Raw genomic sequence first — 21368 nt, 5'->3', positions numbered from 1 at the left:
TTAATTGATCTTTGCTGGCTGGAGAAGGCGCGCTTTCTATTGCCTCTACTAAATTAAGTTTAGGCGAAATCCCATCTTTGTTAATGCAATGACCCAAATACTCTACTTCTGGCACACTCAATCTGCATTTCTCCAACTTGATCGTCAACCCGCTCGCCTTTAAAACACTCAACACCTTTCTCATAGCTCCATCATGTTCTTTCTGCTCACTACTAAACACCAAGATATCATCTTGAAAATAAGTAACACCTGAGATATCTTTCAGTAAATGGTGCATTGCCCGTTAAAATACTGACGACGCTGATGCCAAGCCGAAAGGCATGCGCCTAAATCTGTATGCCCCCTCTGGAGTAATGAGAGGTTAATGCTCGTGACTCAGGATGTAACTCAATCTGATGATACGCAGATGATAAATCCAAAGTAGAAAATACACTTGCCCCCTTCACTGTAGATAACATTTCACCAATATTGGGCAGAGGATGTCTATCCACCCATATAGCAGCATTAAGATCGTGCAAATCCACACACAAACGCATGTCACCGTTAGCCTTCTTAGCAATCACCTCTGGCGCCAACCACTCAGACGCTTCGATTTCTTCGATCACACCTTGCTCGGATAACTTGGATAATTCACGTCGTAATTGTTCCTTCATCACAATGGGAACTGGACGCGGTTTATGCGCCTTAGGTACAGCATCCCGCTTCAAAACGATTTTATGCATAAATCCTTTCAACTTTCCTAACTTATTACTAAATACTTGAGGGAATTCCTCTACAAAGTTAGTCCTTTGCACCATGTGTACATTAGACTTCGACCCCAATACTTGATCAGGGTGATTCGGATCAAGAATTATGCCGAGGTCTTTTTGTTGCGGCCAACCTAATAAATTGGTACCCTCCTCCACAAAATACACTTTAGAGTAGACAACTGTCCCTGGACCTCTAGTGACGCATCCATATACCCCACAAGCTCAATGGGTTTGTTACCATAAGCTAGTAAACGTACATCCAGTGGTTTGATCTCATGCGTCGGAAAACTAGATATGTTATCTTTTCCAATCAAAGTATATCTTGCCCCTGAGTCAGCCATCACGAGTATATCTACCCCATCAATTTTAATTACGCAGTGCGGACCACTGGAACTCATACTCCCAACAGCCACCACCTGCAAAATAAATTGTTGGGTGTCAATGTCCTCACTATCACTCCCCACTGAATTGATTGCTACTCTACCCCTCCTTGCGCTCATCTGCCTCCCTTTGCATACCCTTGCAAAATGTCCCTTGGACTTGCACTTCCTGCACACTTGCCCAGCCACAGGACAGCAAACATCAGTCGCTATGTGCCCCTTAAGGCCACATTTGTAACAAACAATGTCCTTTCTTCCATCCATCTTCGCAGAAGTTCCAAATGTATCTCTCTTTTTGAATTTAGAATCTTCTGCATTGACCACATTCACAGCTCCAGGCGTGGTAGATAGTTCCTTTAAGCCATCATTCGTTATTTCAACTCCTTTAATAAAGGCTATGGCTTTTTGTAATGTCAAATCTTCTGTATTCAACAGTTTTTCTTGATTTTTTTATCATTAACTTTCAAAACCAGTTGGTCTCTCAGCATTTCATCCTGAAAATGACCATAATTGCAAGTAGCTGCCAAAATCCTCAAACTTGCCACATAACTTTCAACAGACTCTCCTGGCAATTGGCTCCTTTTTAAAAAATTTAAACGCTCCACAACCAAATTTTTCTTCTTTCCAAAATTGGAGTTCAAGTGTTCCATGGCAACCTCGTATTCATCCTCATCCTGGTCTCCATCCTCATAAGCATATGGTAGAAGTTTCAAAATGCGTCTTCCTTCTGCACCCAAACAATGCTTCAACATGGCCAATTTTCTGGATGCCGTAAATATATCTCCACCCACAGCCAGGACACACGCTTCAAAACCTTCTTTCCAGTCCTCCCAGGCTACAATGGGTTCCCCAGGGATGTTAAAAAAATGAAAACCTGGTGCAGTAAATCCTTCCATTTTTTTTTTCTTCAATAGAATCCCAAAAACTGTTACTGGCTTAGAATTTAACTATACACAAACATTTCCGGACTGGTCTTAGTACTCCAAAATATCACTTCCAGTTTAATACAAAAGTCCAGCTCCAACCCATTCAGAAATTAAATTGTTGCCAGGATATACGATGTCTAGGCTTGAAAAGCAGTCAAATCAATAATGTCACCAGTTGCTTAACAACATCCTGGGCCCAGAAACTTTCTGAGAAAGCTACTCACGGTTGCTAGGCAACTACAGTCCACCAATTCTTGCCTTTGAGAAAATCTTCAGGAAATGCTTTCCATTGTTGCTAAGCAACACTCTAACACAATGATCCTTGCTGCTGCCTTGCCTTGGGACGGCGTTAATCACCATATGGAGCTGCTGCCTCACGAAGTCAAATAGCTGCTCCCCAGAATCACGTAGAAAATTGTCCTACAGGGACACTACGTGCCAAAAATCAACCTCTGTTGTCTCTTGTCTCTCCTCCCGGTCAGCACTACACTCTTCGTCGCCAGTGAAAAGATCTGGGCCAAGGCGGTGAGTTAAGAAGTAAAATTGTTTATTTAAAATATGACCGGGAGGGAGACACCGCAACCGCCGCTGCCTCCTCCACGCTCCGCTTCTCTTTTCAGTCTGATTCTGTTCCACGCGCCAACATGCTGGAATCACCATCGCACGGCGCGCGGAACAGAATCTAAAGAACACTACACAGAGCTCCAAGATGGCATACACAAGAGGCTGTCAGATGTTTCTGCCAGGGCCTAAGGATTATACCAGGGCCCGACTACCCCCAAGTCAAGTTAGAGAACCCAGCAAAGGCATTACCCAGAGGCCTGAAACAACCTCCCGACACCGATCTTCCTGCGGGAGCCCTCCTGTCCTGCAGTTTTAGGATGGGAGCCACTGCGCCCAAAGATGCCACCCACGAGTGAGCACAACAGTACAATATTCTCTAAATCTTCTTTGGAAAGACTGACAAACTGGAATGTGGAGTAAATGATGCAGCAGGGTTGGAGTTATTGCATGTGAGATGTTGAGGATAGCTGGCAGCGGAGGGAAGGTAAATCCGCAAGCCTAGGCTTTATAGGCCAGTAAGACCTTTCGACCTCGGTTGGGATGTATTGGTAGAACCAAGCACTCTTTCGCAGATGCATATAGCTGCCAAGGTTGGCACAGCTTGCAGTCCTGTCCTATTGGCTTCTTTGTTAAAAATGTGCAATCCATCCTGAGATTCGGTGACACCACAACTTACTTTAACATACCCATTTTTACTTTTTGTGGTCTACTTTTATCATCCTAATTTTCTAGAAATAAGAGTTTATTTATGACACTTCATGAAATTTCGACAGTATTGCTCTATGCTGTGGTTCATAAGTACAATAGTTTTTAGCTTGTTTATTATTTGTGGTTTTGTTCTGTTGCCAAATGTTCTAGAAACACTGTTGTTCATACTGTCACAACGATGTTAAACATCGATTATATATTTTTGCAGCGGTATTCCAGCAAATATTCAGTTAAATATAGACGAGGACCGTGAAACTGAAAGAATCTATTCCCTTTTTTCCTCAAGCATGCCTAAACTTCAGAAGATGGAAGGTAAGAAAATGCCAAAACTTAAGTCTTTCTCTTAGTGTTTCTCCTACAGAACAGCCCACTAAATATTTTTAGTTTTGTCTATATCTCACACTTCACCTATCACATTACCAGTCACTGATTCACCATACACGATAACTGCATTTCAGTGGACATCAGGTACAGCATGGAAACACTTCCAAGTTAGGGTCTAAGCAGAGACAACACAGTTAAAACCATACACCCTACACTGTGTAACATACTACCCACGTTTACATTGTTTAGCAGTAAGATTTCAGTGATAGTTAATACATCGAGGAGTGTGTCAGAGTAAATGCCATAGTGTTTCTCATGGCAGAAAATGATTCTTGTTTCCTACATACATTTTCTTACCACTGTTTGTAAAATACATTTCTCCCATCAGTCTCAGGAATTAGTAATTTTACGTAGAATTCAAAAAGGGTCTGTACCTGTCTTTTTTTACCCTGTGACGTCTCCATTTACAAGGCTATTTAGAGGACATCGGCCTTTTCCTGAAAGTCAGCTGTAGCACCAAGATACTTTTGTATAACTGTGCACAACAAGCATTGTCAACATACCATTGAGCCTTTGTTGTCCTTCTCTGTGTCAAAATAAATGGTAAAATGCACCACATCCTTTTCAGCAGCTGTGGTGCTAAAAACTGATGGCATGCACTGACCAGATCATTGGTTTGTCCTGCCAAGCAGCCCATCAGCATCCAGAACCATTTTAGTTTTGTTTTCACCTTAGAAAGCGTTTTGCAGTGTCCCCAGAACTTGATGCCTTTTGAGGGGGATTGTGGGGGTATTGTATTGTTGATTGGAAAACACTGCAAGAGAGAATATTTGGTTGTAGCTTTAGATGCTAGGTGTTGTCTTTTCTTCGCTTGCATCTGCTTAACCAATAAATAAAATATTATTCTCCTTTCCTCTCCAGCACGCCTTTTTGGGCTCCAGTTTTTTGGCTGGAGCATCTGGAAAGATTTCCTATGACGTCTTGTCAAGAGGACGTCTTTTCTGGTTTTATCGATTTGATTTTGAATTTCAACCAAGGATTGGTGCTGTTTATTGCTCTGGTCCCCGATCAGGCTCTAACGCAGTTTCATTTTTGATAACGTTTGGTCTTCTTTGGGTCTTGCATTTTGTAGCCTGTATCTTCCTGGGGCTGGGAAAATTGACATGTAAAAATAGTTCGAATAAAAATGATGAGCCTTATTGTTCTTCATAAGTATAGCCAAATGTGGTGTCAAAGGTTAACATGGATGACTACATGTTAATATTTGTAGTGAACCATGATACAGGGCCATGCTACAGAGTGGGAGGACATAGTGTTCCAGGACATGAGTGACTACGGAAGATGGTGAAGAAGAGTGGTACTGCAGATTAGTTGGAGAGATGTAGAGTATGTGGTTAAGAAATGCCTGTGTGTGAAGGAAGCTACAAGGCACAGAGCCAAAAAGACAATTGGGAGGTACGCAGAGAGGAAAGATAAATGGGAACAGGAGGATCCACCATAACATAGAGGTCTACGCCATGTAATGGAGACAGGACTTTTTAAAGAAAAGAAGCAGAAATTGTGGTTGAGTAAGTACTAGGGATGGGTCTCCTTTACATATCAAAAATAAACACAAAACTGGGAATGGCCAAAGTACATAATATCTATTTAAGGAAACGTTTTCACAATATGAATGGAAATTAACAGATTGTGGCTGGAAATGGCACATTTATCTGCCTTATTTACTCTTGCTCCCTACATCTAGTGGTACCTGCAGTAGGAAATTGTTACATTTCAGGTTTTTTCACTTAAGATAACACGTTTATTCTAAAACAGAGGCATTTTGATTCTGGTTCATTACTCTGGCAAGCATGTTAGAAGCAGATTAAATTTTGCGTCAAATTCAGGGTGCCAAAACTCTTTTCAGGGGGACATGAGGCACACGGGCTACTGGGCCCAACCATGGTGGTTGACACCTTTTACTCCTGATATCACGGGCCGACTCACTATGGGTCCTGAGCAGTTGGGCCAAGTACCCCTTCTGCATTTGTCTCTCAGTGGTAGATGTGGACAAGCAGTCAAAGGCCCACCTTGGGGAGGAGTGGGGAATAGAGGTTAGCAAACACGACTTAGAACTCAGTGTGCAATCAGTAAAGTCAATACATCTATTTACAGTCAAATACTTGTTTTTATTTGGAGAAGTATTTTATTTCTAACACCTGGTGTCTCCAACTTTTTGCGTGATAAGAGTTAATCATGTTAAACGAAAATCTTCACAAGCTACTATTATTATTAGTGTTGTAATGGATCCAAGATTATCAGCATTGACCACCTCGGTGCATCAGAAGAGTTGCCAGCAGTAGCATAATTGCTTTGGCAATTTGGAATGCCTATACATAGGTAATACATGCCAGCCACAGCTGTAGTGCCCCTGACACAAAAGTGATCATATTAGTAAGAAGTCTCCACATGTCTTATCACTCAAAAATCACCTTGGAAATCTGACAATTTTTCTAAAAACATCAGTTTCTGGCTTTTGAAAATTCACATATTTCTGTCTTCAACTACAGTTTTTTTCACCATCTTGCTTTTACCCCATGCTACAGTTGTCACTGCCCATATCCCACTTCCTTCTGATATGGAAGGATGCATTTCTGGGTTACTCTTCTTTTCGGATTTGTGACTCACTTTCACTGCTTTTGTGGTTTTTCATCGTAGTCAACAGCCTGTACAGGTGACTTAGGTCTAATGGATGGAAGGGGCTACCTTGTCTTTTGGCAGAGCTTTGACATGTCTGGAGAGTTCACTATCATATGGGTGTACATTTTTCAGTGGTTCGATGTATGTATATTTAATCATTCATGTGTGGGCAGTTCTCTGTAGCTCTCTTGGTGCTACGAATTTACCTTTGGTGGTTTCTCTGAAGTGTTATCCTGGTGGAGGGCATCGTTTCCCCAGACGAGTCGGCTCTGCTGGAATCCTCCTCTCTAAAAATAAACGCTACAGGACCTAATTTATAACATGAGCTTGATACAATGAAGGGCTACTGTGTTATGTCTATAAAAGCCTGAGAAGGATTGCTGAATGGTCAGAAAACAATTCCTGGCAATTGTTGTGCCCACTGAGCTGTTGAAGAATGTACAGATAGAATCCAAGGAAAGTGGCTGCACAGCAACTGAAATTACAGAGTGTTTCAAAACAATGGCATGAAAGCAATGTCAATGTACAACAATGTAAGGCAAAGACATTTTGATTTCTAGAGTGCTGAAAATGAGCCATAACTATAGTTAGTCCTCAGTTACCGGCCTCATGACATTAGTTTCGTCTCCTTCCATATAACCTAGTCCTCACTATTGCCTTAAGGCAGTAGAAAGCTCCATGTACATACTGCTACTAATTTAGCTGCATATTGATTCGTGTAACTTGGCCATCAAAATGGAAAGAATACTTAAGAAGAACCCAACTCTTGTCTGAAAAAAATCCTGTCTTCTTTCTCAAGTCTTTGAAATGTGAAAGCCTGAGCAATATGTGGTACCAACTTTCCTCGATGTCTGACAATAACCTTGCAAGAGAATGTCACCTTAAATAATATTTGTTTTTAAAAATCTGACGAGGGATTGAATTGCCCTTATTGCAAGTCTAGAGAGATGGAAGGGTTTGTGCCAAGGACCCACATCTTGTGCTTCCACCGTCCAACGTGGAAGGTAGCCACACCCACTGTACAAAAGGCAGCGTTTGTATAGAGAATGTAAATGTTCAATGGCATGTGTGGCTTTAGGTACACATGCTTTGCATAAGTCTGCCATCTAGCATTGGGTTCGGAGTGTTGGAAGTTGTTTATGTTTGAAGAATCTTTTCGAGTCACAAGATCGAGTGACTCTTCCTCTCGGTAATAGTGCGCATGGGCATCGAGTCCTTTGTTAGATTGTTTTCTCTCTGCCGTCTGGTTCTGATGTGTTTCCTCTCGCCCCGGTATTTCCCGGCACGGTCTCTCCCGAGCTTTCCCTTCTGTCTTTCTTTCAGCGAATTTTTCCAAATTTAAAGTAGTCGATCTGAATTCCTGCGTCGGGGTCGGTCCATCGCCCATTGAGGTGTCCTTCTTGGGCCTACTCCTTCAAGTGCTGTGGAAATATGCAGGGCTGTTGGAACGCAGTCCATTTAGGTTCTATCCTTGATGCCATTCAAAATTCCCACACACTGATCAACATCTGATGTGTAACTTGTGTTTGACCCCAGAGCATAAAGAAGAGATCTGCAACACCTGTAGCTCTTTTCAGAGAAGAGTCTCCGGGACAGAAGAGCGTGTCGGTTAGAGATGGTGTGAAGACACCAGACGACACTCCCAACATCTTTGGAGAGGAACATGCACAGGAGGAAATCTGACATCAAGAAGCTCTTTCCATCTGAGATTCTGAGTCAGACGTCGAATCTGACATCGAGAGTCAGCCGATTCCGGCAGCAAAATATGTGAGGACATCGCACTAACTTCCCACCTTAAGACTTTGAAAAAACATCTAACTGGTTGTCAGTCCCCCGCTGCCTTTGGTCAGATCCAAAAGTTACATTCAGATGCTATGCCCTCCGGCTCAGCACAGAAAATTGCCAAGGCATCTTTGGCATCGACCAGAGACTCAAAAGCATCCCACACAATCTGAAGGCCGAGTTGAGTTTTCGACCAAGCATTTTGGCTCAGAGAAAGAAGTCTTACATATCAGTTTCAAAGCTGATATATTCGATCCGACAAAAGGCTTCCATTCCAAAAACCTCAGAACCAAGAACAATGGCTTCCAAGCACTCCACTCTATCATCTGGAGCAACTTCACCAGTGGAGCCAATTCTAGAACTAATGGGCGCTCGACAGCGGCAAATTCATATACAGAAGGGAACAGCGAAAATAATTGCTTCTCCTCCTGTTCCAATTAAAAGGAGACCTACCTTTCAAAAGACATTGGACACTGCTCCTCCTCCTAAAAAAGTCTTTAAGGATAAAGACAAGGCTCCAGATCACCCGCAGCCTTCTCCACCTCACTCTCCTGTACTTCCTCTTACTCCTCCACGGCCATCACAAACTCCTACATCTTTCATACAGCTACAACTTTCTCCACAAAGGTCATCATCACCTCATGGAGATGAATAAGGTGAAATTCCACAGGATGTAGATCCATGGGATTTCTATGATCCAGATCCCATACTCCCTAATGATCCTGATTTGTATTCAGCAAGGCCTTCACTCCCTGAAAGTACAACAGCTTATAATCATGTTATTGTACAAACAGCTGCATAACATAACGTACATATGCACACTGACCCTATTGAAGAGGATTTCCTCTTTGATACATTGACCAACACTCACAAAAAGAGTAAGTTACTACCCATACTGCCAGGTATGCTTAGACATTCCACAGATATCTTTAAAGAACCTCTTTGGACAAGGGTAATTACCCCAAGTGTTGACACAAAGTACAAGGCAGCACCGTCAGATCCTGTATTTATTTAATCACAACTACCTCCTGTCACTCTAGTCGTAAGTGCAGCACAAAAGCATGCTGATAGTCCACAGGAGATGCTCCTCCTCCTGATAAAGAGAGCAAAATACTTGATGCAACAGGAAAAGAGTAGCAGCACAAGCTGCTAATCATTGGAGAATTGCAAATTCACAGGCACTTTTGGCAAGATATGATAGGGCCCACTGGGACGTGATGGAAGAACTGCTTCAGTACCTTCCACAGGGACGTCAAAAAAGGGGTCAGGAGATAGTCTCTGAAGGGCAGGCCATCTCAAACACTTCTATTAGATGTGCTGTTGATTCAGCGTATACCGCAGCACATGGTGTAAACATCAGTGTTATTACAAGAAAGCATGCTTGGCTGAGATGTTCAGACTTCAAGCCAGAAGTACAACGGGCAGTTCACAACATGCCTTTTGATAAAGAACACTTGTTTGGACCAGAGGTTGATACCACCATTGCAAGCTGAAAAAAGATTCAGAGACAGCTAAAGCTAAGTAGGGGTAGACCGCAATTTAAGGGAGGTTTCAGAACATCATCTACCAAGCCTTCTACCTCCCAACCAAACAAGGAACACACTTTTACATTATAGGTTCCTTCAGAGGCTCTTACAGGGGCGCTAATAATAAAAGCAGAGGTAAGGCATCCACCTCTAGAGGTTCTGCCTCAAGCACATGGCAGTGGCTGGTTACAGATTCCTCCAAAACACACCTCTCCAGTATGGGGAAAACTAGCAAGTTTCTATCCCCAATGGTCCAAAATATCGACAGATCAATGGGCTCTATCAATTATCCAACATGGTTATTGTGTAGAGCTCATTTCCACTCCACCAAATATTTCAAGTCGGTTCACAAACGTTCACGTGATCATCTCATTCTTTTGAAAGAAGAGGTACAATCCCTTCTTCTCAAAGGGGCTATAGAACTAGTTCCCCTGTCTCAACAAGTGTTAGGAGTATATTCCCCATACTTCCTTATACCAAAGAAAGATGGATCACTAAGACCAATTCTGGATCTCAACCTATACATCCTTTCAGAGCATTTCCATATGGTCACACTTCAAGATGGTATTCCCCTCAGCCTTCGATCTCAAGGGAATGCTTACTTTCACATTCCCATACATCCAGCACATTGCAAATACCTCAGATTTGTCATAACAGGGAACCACTATCAATTCATGGTTTTACCATTCAGGGTAACAACCGCTCCCAGAGTATTCACAAAATGTCTAGTAGTAGTTGCCGCATTCCTCAGAAGACAACATTTTCACATCTTCCCATACTTGGACGACTGGGTCGTCAAGGTAAATACCATCCAACAATGTCAGAATCCTACTCCGTACACAGTAAATCTTCTACACACACTGGGATACACATTCAACTTTCTCAAATCCCATCTCCAATCCTCACAAATACAGCCTTATCTGGGAGCAATTCTCAATACTCAGGGTTGGCATATCCAAACCTAACTCACATTCTAGCCTTTCAAACTCTTCTGTCTCAATTACCGGAGAACGACACTTACACAGTGAGAGTAGTGATACAGCTATTAGGAATGATGGCTTCATGCACTGCCATCGTACCTCATGCCAGACTACACATGCGTCCCTTACAGCAGTGTCTATATCGTCAGTGGTCTCAGTCACAGGGTCATCTCCAGGATCTAGTGTTGTGGGACCACCAGACTCACCACTCTCTGCAATGGTGGAATCCCATCAACCTCTTCAAGGGGCAGCCCATCTAAGAACCTGTGTCTCAGATCACTCTCACTACAGATGCATAATAGTTAGGTTGGGGGCTCATCTCAACAGCCTTACAATACAAGGCAGATGGGATCCTAATAAACAAACCTATCACATCAACTATTTGGAGTTACTAGCAGTCTTTCTAGGGCTCAAAGCATTGCTGCCACAACTTTCCTACAAAGTTATTCTAGTCCATACAGACATGACATCCATGTATTATCTTCAGGAACCGGAAAGGTGGGGGACAGGGGACACATTTGTCTCAATTGTCCCTTCTTGCTCAGACAATTTGGAAATGGGTAATTCACAGTCACATTCAGTTACTGGCAGAATATCTCCCAGGAATGGACAATCAGTTTGCAGACTTCCTAAGCAGGATGCATCAACAAGTCCACAAATGGGAACTTCATCCAGAAGTACTTCACCAATACTTTCACCTGTGGGGAATACCACAAATAGAGCTCTTCGCCACCGCAGAAAAATTTAAAATGCTGAAACGTAGCGTCCAGATACCCACACCCTCAGTGTAAGAGCAATACTCAATGGATGAATTGGTCAAGGATATTTGCTTACGCTTTTCTGCCACTCCTACTCATTCCATTTCTAGTTCGCAAACTGAGAAAAACATCATTTCCCATGATCCTTGTAGCCTCCACATGGATCTGTCTGGGGTTCCCCACCAAAAACGTCCCGACAGACCAGACCTTTTGACTGAGAAGCGTGGTCAAATCAGACATCCAGACCCCAAAACACTATGGCTCCTGAAGTCATAGTGTTTGGGGATGCGCCGGATCTTCCTTCTGGCGGCTGGGGGCAGGTCCAAGCCCTGATAAACTGAACTTTGCACTTCCGCTTCGTGGGACGCGCCGGATCTTCCTTGTGGCGGCTGGGGGTGGGTCCAAGCCCCGATAAACTGAACTTTGCGCTCCCGCTTCGCGGGATGCGCCGGATCTTCCTTGTGGCGGCTGGGGGCAGGTCCAAGCCCCAATAAACGGAACTTTGCGCTCCCGCTTTGCGGGACGTGCCCGGGCGGGCCCGTCCTTTGCCAGTCATTGACAGGAAGAGACAGGGCAGGGCCCATTCTCTTGGTTTTCTTTCCCCGCTATATTTATCCTTGAGAAATCTTAATAATTTTACCAGGATGGGGAAAAGTAAAGCTAGCGGTAATCCCACTGGGCATTGAGGGGCGAAGAAACTACCCTGACATGCTGCTGAAAACTGCACACTGACCCAAATTGACGATCTAATAGAGGAAGTAGAGAGCTTGCTAACCACCAAACCTTGCAAGTCCTCTAAGAGAGGGATTGGCGTTGCAACTAAAGATATAAAGTCTTTCTTTACCCCTGCGAACAGAGAGGTGCTGCCAGAATTACCAAGGGGGACTCAGTTGGAGTCTATTATACCAGAAATCCCTGCTAACTTTATAGAGCCCCCCCAAACCGATCGTGTCCAATCAGCAGGACAGCGTGTCTCCGCTCATAAATTGTTCTAATCGTTTTTTACCCCTTGTCTCCCTGGCAACCTCCAGTATAGAGAAGAGCGTACCATGGGAAGCTGAGTAGGCATTAACACACTTAGTCACTCAGGGGGAACGTCCTGTTGAGGCACAGCTAGTACAAATAAGAGCAGAGATAGTGAGCTTAAGAGAGTATCTCACATCCTTCAGTCACATGATACACGAGAAGTTGGACGGCATAACTGCCGTAATTGGGGATATAAGGAAATCCTCTCTTAAATCTGAGTTTAACTCTCTATCTATGCAAACCCAGCAAATTGAAATATCTACGGCAGGAAAACATAGGGGAAAGAGAGCCGGAGTGGCATCACAAAACTGCCAACGGGAAGATTGTGCAGCCCCTGAGATTGCTAATTTAAATATATGTGATACTAATTTGATAAGAGGGGCAAACCATGAGGTGAACAGAAATAAGCTTTTAGATAATAGCAATAAAGACCCCCCAAGGAGTACTTTGTCAAGTCAGATTAAGCATAGCCAGTATGATGTATATATGATGAACATTCCAAAGTTAAATTATGAATCAAAAGAACAAGGGGACTCACTTAAAAATAAAGTAATTCACTAGTGTAAAGAAATGTAGGCCCGTTATACGGGATGATATAGTTACTGCCCAGAGATACTCACGTGATAGCTCAGAAACAGACCTCATAGGGTTCAAATTAAACAGCCAGAGCCTAGTAAAGGGTCTTCTAGCACTCGAGCAAAGATTGAGACCTGGTACCTTATCGCAAGTGATTCTTACCCAAACGATCCCGCCATTAATGGCCAACTTGTTCTTTAGAAGCAACCCTAATAATCTACTGCTTTCCAGTACATGTACCTCAAGGTGGGGCCGTAGGAGTAGCCCAATTTCAACTGTGGATTGACGTAAAGCCCCCATAGTGAAGGTAGGGAGGGATGATGTACTCACTAAAAGGGTTCTGGAACCCTGTGCTCTAAGCAATCTGTCACTGGGCATTGTGGGAGCAGAGGTAGGAATACATTGCAATGGCCAAGTAGAAGAGAGGGACTGCGGAGTAGCATCCTTTATAAATAAGACCAAAGAGAGATTGCAAAATACTGGAGACGGTAAGGATCCCCTAATAAAATTTTTATCCTGGAATGTGGCAGGTGTGCTATCAAAAACATCCAATCCAGAGTGGTGCAGCTTCAGAGATCAACATCATATTATTCTATTGCAGGAGTCATGGGCCCCTTCTATGATTTATAGAGCAGGTTACTGGACCTTCCAGAAGGCCCATCTGGTAGGGCATCAAAGGGTTTGATAACTTGGCTAAAGCACGATCTGTTCCCCAAATCAAAGGAGCTATTTAACCCCACTAGAGATATATTAGCTGTGGAGGTTGAACTTAGCAGTCCAAGGGGGCCTATTCGCATATTATTTGTAAATATATACATTAGACCCGGCCCACAAAGCACAGAGATTGCTCTGGTAAATTTTCTCACAGAACTTTTGAACCATTTACCAGGGGGGCAGGGCTTAATTGTTGTAGGAGACTAAAATATGCAAATGAGTTGTAAGGATGATTACCAGCAAGAAGGAATCCAGTTTGCAGACCCCTGGTATAGATCAGGCCCAGTCCAGGTCGCAACAAAGAAAACAGGGGGAGCATCAGATCTACTTGAGAAACTAATAAAAACAATGAGGCTAAGAATAGTAAATGGGAATACGAAGTCGGATACTCCGGCGTTGCCTACATATAGAAAAGGATCATATTCGAGCCACCTAGACTATATTTTAGTAGACGACATACTCTGGAACTCTTATTGATATGGCTGTCTTTCCACAAGACGATAGTGACCACCAAGCTCTCTGTACATCTTTCTTAAATTCCACATTTAATTGTAGCACACTGACTAAATGGGTGAAGGGTATCGTTTTAATCGCGACAAATGATCATAAAAACGTGAGATGGGAAATGGTGGCAGAAGATGTAAATTTTCAGATATCAATATATAAAGTAGTTATATCGACGCTTCTTCCCCTGAAGTACATTGACTTTGCACTGGTTGACCTGATTAATTTGCATGGTACCTTGGTCAGCCGGTTAAGACCACATTTCCAGGTAGTAAGGAGGCGGGTAGAAACTAGGGATAGACCATTGAGATGATTTTCTAGCTCCTGCCGACAGGCAAAAACACAGCTATTGGGAGCACTGAAGGTAGGGAGTCGCCGAGAGATAAGAGCAACCAGGACTGTATATAAAACAACATTGAAAAATGCCAAAAAAGAGTGGGAAACCAAATATTGGAATGCTTTGGTAGATGCTCTCCATGAGAAGGATACAAAACTGTTTTGGAAATTAGTTGCAGAAAAAGGACGTTCCCAAAACGTGGAGAGCTATCCAGCAATCCAGCCAGAAATTTGGGTGTTACATTTCGGAAATCTGTACAGAGCGGCTCAGACTAGCTGCATTACTGTTCCTCCACCAACACCAGAGGGGTCTTCTATTTCTTATACACCAACTTCTGGGGCAGCTATTTCACCCAATTTTGATCTGGTCTTTTTTTCCCTAAAAGAAATAACTTTGGCTCTTCAAACATTACGCAAAGGAAAGGCTCCTGGGCTAGATGGTATCCCAGGAGACTTGTATTTGTCTCGACCCAGAACTTGGTCTTTATATCTAAATGCACTTAGTGACGAGATTCTGAGGGGTGGTGGGCTTCCCCCTACATGGCAAGGAGCAATCATAGTTCCTGTTTTTAAAAAGGGGTCAAGGGAATTACCAACTAATTACAGACCAATAAGTTTAATTGATGTGAGCCAAAAAGTATTCTGTAAGCAGGTCCTGGCTAGACTGCAGACCTGGATGGAGGACTTTCAGATCCTCTCCAATTTTCAGGCAGGATTCAGGAAAGGAGTGAGTACAGTAGACCAGGCATTCAGGTTTAATCTCCTTTGTTGGAAATACCCGACACTCAATAAGAGCCACTTGTATGTGGCCTTTATTGATTTAAAAGCCGCCTTTGAAATGGTCCCACGGGACTTATTGTGGAATGGTTTGGAGACCTACGAACTTGATAAAGAATTGCTGAGATTGATAAAGTATTTCCATGAGGGTACTTATGCGCAGGTACGCTGGTCTCAAGGTGGAGATCTGACAGAAGCCATACCCGTTGATAGAGGGGTCAGACAGGGGTGTGTTTTGGCTCCCACACTGTTTAACCTCTATATCAACGGTGTGGTAGACCAGCTGATGCATTGTAACCATGATGCCCCGAAGCTAGCAGGAGTCCCTGTCCCCATTTTAATGTTTGCGAACGATACTCTATTGATTTCAAGAACTCCAGTGGGCCTACAAAATTAACTTGATGCTTTTTCTAATTTCTGTGCCAAGAGGGGCCTTGAAATAAATCCAACTAAGACCAAGTTTATGGCCTTTAACCCGCACAAGTCATTCAGGGGGAAAATGACCATAGCTGGACAACTGGTAGAGAGAGTTAGCCAATTTGACTATTTGGGGATTAGACTAGCGGATGACCAACATTGGTCGGCACAGATTGGGAAGAGTTTGTCTGTCCTCCGGCAGAGGTCAGCTGTGATAGGGAGGAAAATTGCCAGCATCTCGGAAAGGGAAGTCTCACCTGCCATTACAGTATATAAGGCAGCGGCAGTGGCTGCTTCAATTTATCGTCCTGAGTTATGGAGGTACTGTAATTCCAGAAGTTTGACAACTGTAGAAAATCGCTTTATGCACAACTTTTTGAGGTTGCCGATGAGTACTCCTCTCACACCCCTCAGATTTGATTTAGCTCTAAATGAGATTCACTATGAAATTGCCCTAAGACCCCTTATGTATTGGGTTCGTCTTTGGACATCTGAATATTTGTCCACCTATCAAGCAGCAGCAGCTGAGCTTTTAGCGGATGGTGGCGTATAAAAAATTCCTTGGTTCAAATACATCAGAGATATGAAAAATTCATCAAAATGGAGGAGGTGTGGAGAGATCCTTGTAATCTAACCAAGGAAGCAAAAGTACGCATAAGGCGGTGCTACTGGGAGACTATCTTGGTGCAAATCTGGACCAAAAAGCCCCAAGGCAGTAGGACACTACAGTTTTTAGATCATAAGTGTAGTCCCAAATTTGAGGCCTACATGGACAACATAAATCCTCCCTACACTAAAAGCCTTTTTATTAAATTTAGGCTAGGGATTTTGCCACTCAAGACATTCACTGCAAGGTGGAGTAAGGAATATTATAACCTGAGTTTTTGTCATTTTTGTCACGAGCAACCGGAGACACTTGCACACTTCATGTTCTTCTGTCCCAGATATCTGGCTTCTAGGAAGAAGTGGATTATTCCTCTATGTAGATCAATGGGGATAAGGAAATACAATACATCCTTAAGAATTTTGGCAAGCGATACAAGCGACAAGGTAGTTTTTGCAGTCGCAAGATATCTCCAAAGCGCATGGGCTATAAGAACTAGAGAAAACCTTGCTGACTGATTGGCAAACCAAAATTATTCCAGGCAGAAGTAGATTATCTAGCAAAATTAAGATAGAAAGGTTTTTAGTTTTCTAAAACTTGATGTCCGTCCCGTATTGCTCTCATAATTGTGTGTTTTAATAATCTATTTTAGACCAAAATTACTCCAGATAGAAGTAGATTATCAAGTGGAATTAAGATAGAAAGGTTCTTATGTTTCTAAAATTTGATATCGGTCCTGTATTGCTCTTATATATTGTCATGGCTTTTCAATGTATTATGTGGCACCCTTCTTTTCTACTTTTTAACTATTTTATTATATGATTATGGTATGCTGTTTTATTGGATACTTTTCTTTTTAGCCAAAATAAAGTTATTTATTGAAATGCATAGTGTTTGGATATTTACATCCCCCATCTGAATGTATGATTATTCTTAGAGAGGCTGGTAAACCTATAACTGGACAGTGTTATGTTACAAAACGGAAACGTTTTGCATGCTACTGTCAACCTAAACACATTGATCCACTCCATGCATCAGTTCAAGACATTCTTTGTTGCCGGCTACATTTACAAAAGACAAATTTAGCATACTCATCTATTTGACTTCATTTAGCAGCCACAGCTGCTTACCCACAAAACAGACAACATATTTCTTTATTCAGAATTCCAGTAATCAAAGCCTTTATGCAAGGCCTTAAGAGTCATTCCACCCAGGGTTTCTCCAACTCCAATATGGAACCTTAATCTTGTCCTTACTAGGCTTATGTGTCCACCTTTTGAACCCATGCACTCCTGCTCTTTGCAATTTCTTTCATGGAAAGTTGCCTTTTTAGTGGCTATCATGTCCTTAAGGCATGTAAGTGAAATAAAAGCTTTCACTTTAGAAGAACCTTTCTTCCAAGTTCATAAAGATAGAGTAGTACTTACGACAAACCCTACATTTCTCCCAAAAGTAGTTTCACCATTTCAAACTAACCAATCCATTGAGTTACCTGTTTTTTTTTCTCACAGGCAGACTCAGTCGCTGAAAGAGCTGTGCACACACAAGATGTTAAAGGAGCTTTTATGTATTACATTGATAGGACTAAAAGTTTTAGAAAATCTAAACCGCTTTTTGTAGCATTTTCAATGCTTCACATATGTAATCCAATTTCAAAAACTGGGATAGCTAGATGGATAGTCAAGTTTATTAAGACTTGCTAACTTAAAGCTAAAAGACATTTACCTACAGCTCCAAGAGCACATTCTACCAGAAAAAAAGGTGCTTCTATGGCTTTTTTGGAAGCATTCCAGTAGCAGATATTTGTAACGCTGCTACTTGGTCTACACCACACTCATTCTCTAAACACTATTGTGTATATGTTTTAGCTCGCTAGCAAGCAAATGTTGGCCAGGAAGTGCTCAGGACATGTTTTCAGGCTACTCCAACTCCTACAGGCTAGCCACTGCTTACTTGGAAGGGACTGCTTTACAGTTTATGCAAAACATGTGTATCTACAGCCACACATACCATAGAATGGAAAATGTTACTTTCCGAGTAAACATCTATTTGTGGCATGTAGTGCTGTGGATTCACATGTGCTCTCCCTCCTCCCCGGAAGTCTGTGGTCATTGTAGTAGAATTATTCTACAAATATTGTATATATACTTCATGGACATCCTTTTTGCTAATATATATATTCCTCACCGCACCCGCCTGCGGAAAAACAATCTTAACAAAGGACTCGATGCCCGTGTGCACTATCACAGAGAGGAGGAGTCACTCAATCTCGTGACTTGAAAAGATTCCCCAAACAAAAACAACTTGCAACACTCCAAGCGCAACACTAGATGGCAAACTTATGCAAAGCATGTGAATCTACACTACATGCCACGAATAGATGTGTACTGGGTAAGTAATATTTCCCTTACCTTATTGTTGCTGTACTTTGTGCATGTAGACCAGTGATTTTCCTAAGGTGTCTGGATACAGGAGGTCTTCATGCTTTGGAGCCATACCAGACACTATCCAGAGGCCTGCATGGAGGATAGCCATGTCAACTCTATAAAAGGGGATGTTTGGTAGTAGTCTGTCAGTTTATCTCATTGGTGCTGCATTTGGCAATTTAGAGCACACCTGCTCATTGAGACCAGTGTTCTTCCTGCAGTGTTTGGAACCGTAAGGCTTTTTTTTTGTCCTGCATTGTTGGCATAGTTGGACAATGTGTCGAACTTGCAGCTTGTTAACTGTGCCTGCTCTGCTGAATCATACTTCTGAATGAACTATGTAAAATGCATTTCAATTTACATGAAATTAATATATTACACTGCGAGACCGAATCTTGGCTAACTCAATGCATTTTGTTACAAGCACTCCTGATTATTATTACAGATGCAATTTTAGGATAGGCAAACATTTATGTAGAAGTTATCAGTTCTATTTTTTTTAATTTTGTGAAAAATGGGGGAGGAGGGGAATCCTTAAACTGTGATGCCACAAAGCCTAATAGTAATCAGTCTTCTGATGTTTTCAACAACACATCAACTTTAGCACCACTGAAGAAGGATGGTTGTGATAAAAGAGCCTCAGACTGCAGTTAAGATTTAACAGGCTTATTCCACAAGAAATTCACCCATGACGTGAAATGTCTGGCCAGCCTGGATCCTGACAGCAACTGGCTGCCTCAATCAGAATCCTGACACCGTTTGTGAAATACATGAGTGCCCTATCTTAAAGCATAACACATCGCATTCTGTTACCACACAATACCCAATACATCACCTTCCCCCTTTAAAAAAAAGTAATTAAATAAATACATAACTACACTAGACAGTAGTTACCTTAAATTGTCTAACTTCAATGACTATTAAGATATTTAAACACATAACTAACATGACATATCCAATCGATATCTACCAAAAACATCACATCTCTTGGGACATTTTCTAATGTGAGGTCCCACCATTCTCTTGACATCATTCTGACTAGTAAGCCTGTTTGACACAGTTGCAGAAACATTCTCATTAACAGGTATATGGACACCCTTAAAATTATTGCTTGATTCTGTTTTGTCTACTCACACTCTGCCCAGTCGGAAACAAAAACTATCTTTTTATGTATGATGTTGGCCTGCTCTAGGTTTACTAGCTGTCTTTTATTCCCACATTATTTGCCCACAATCGGTGCAGCACCCTTACGGACCTTGTCCATCTGTACAGGCATAGAGAATCTGTACTTAACTTTCCTTACTCAGCACCCAGTGTCCTACCTCAAGAACTTCTCTTGACTGTTTTTGTCAGTCATATCTCATTTTACACAACAATGAATGCACAGTTCCATAAAAAAACAGAGTGAGAATTAATCCCAGTATGGGAAAGACAAGCAGGTCCCAGAGAAGATCCTAGATCAGGAACTAGAGCCCTCACTCACCAAATAGTGACATGCTTCATCATCGGGCTTTGCTCCTCGTCAGGCTGGCACTGCAATGCCCGATGGGCTCCTCAAGGGGGCTCATTGCCGGAGATATTTTGTACGGATGTTAGCCGATGGGTGAATGCAATTATGTGGGATTGGTGAAACATGCTGTTAAAATGACTAGAGGGCAAAAGAATGCAGGAAGTATTTATTCAAAATATATATAAAACAGCCTCTGTCATGATTAAAACCACAAAAGAAGAAAGGGGACAAAACAGAAAAATGTCTATTTTTACTCTATTCATATATAGTGTCAGGTGGTCACAAACCCTACAGTCTGAATTCTTAGATACCTTGCATCCTTTGACAAATTTAGTGGTTGCAGGAGATATGAACTGTACCTTTGAACCTTCTTGTTTAAACAGTTATTTAACGGATGAAGAAGATTAATTTTGGGGTATTCCACAATTAATGAACAAATGACAGTGCATTCGTTCCCGTGCTGCTTCCCAGTTGGTATCCTTATGTCTTAAACATGGACTTAGGGCCTGCAATGGCTGTACTCCCTTCAATTTGAGCGCTGCGTCTTCCTTGAAGCGATGCCAGTCCTCTAGTGTAATTGACTATTTCTTAGTGGATGTTAGGTTTTGGCCTTTTTTTAAAGATATGAAGGTGGATTTACTTCATGAGAGTCATCATAATCCTCTGCTCCTTACCTTACACAATGGCGCATTTAGGAGATCACAGAATGACCATCTTACTGTGGCCCCAGCACCACTGCTGGATAATAGTTATACTTGTGTCCTTTGGCCAAAAGTGTTGTCTAATCCCTACTTTATTAATGGAATTTATCAATCGTTTGTTGATGTTATGGTCGTTTATGAGGAGTATGAAGTTAATAACATTCCTATTCTTAGTATTCATGAAGATATGTTGAAGAAATTGCAGAGTTTATTTCTACAAAAAGACCACCACCAAGCATTCTGACGACAACTCTAAAAAATAATGTGTGGTTCAACAAGGATTGTTCCAAGGCCAAGTTAGCATTAAAAACAGCTCTTATGACACGTTCCCAGGGGGTGATAATATCAGCTACATTTGCCTATAATAAGTCCATAACAGGCAAAGAAAAGTTAGGAAGATA

At 42.1% G+C, this 21368-nt stretch overlaps 1 protein-coding gene across 1 annotated transcript in view; it reads left to right on the top strand.

Annotated features, from left to right (window-relative positions):
* RASA2 (RAS p21 protein activator 2) overlaps positions 1 to 21368 on the top strand; it is a 461891-nt gene that overhangs the window by 394225 nt on the left and 46298 nt on the right. Inside the window, exon 22 of the mRNA XM_069213940.1 lies at positions 3536 to 3639. Within this exon, the coding sequence (XP_069070041.1) occupies positions 3536 to 3639 (104 nt within the window). The remainder of the gene's footprint in view (positions 1 to 3535; positions 3640 to 21368) is intronic.

Source organism: Pleurodeles waltl, chromosome 11 (assembly GCF_031143425.1).
Source record: "Pleurodeles waltl isolate 20211129_DDA chromosome 11, aPleWal1.hap1.20221129, whole genome shotgun sequence".
NCBI lineage: Eukaryota > Metazoa > Chordata > Amphibia > Caudata > Salamandridae > Pleurodeles > Pleurodeles waltl.
Note: the sequence above shows the minus strand (reverse complement) of the source record. Positions and strands in the feature narration are given on the sequence as shown.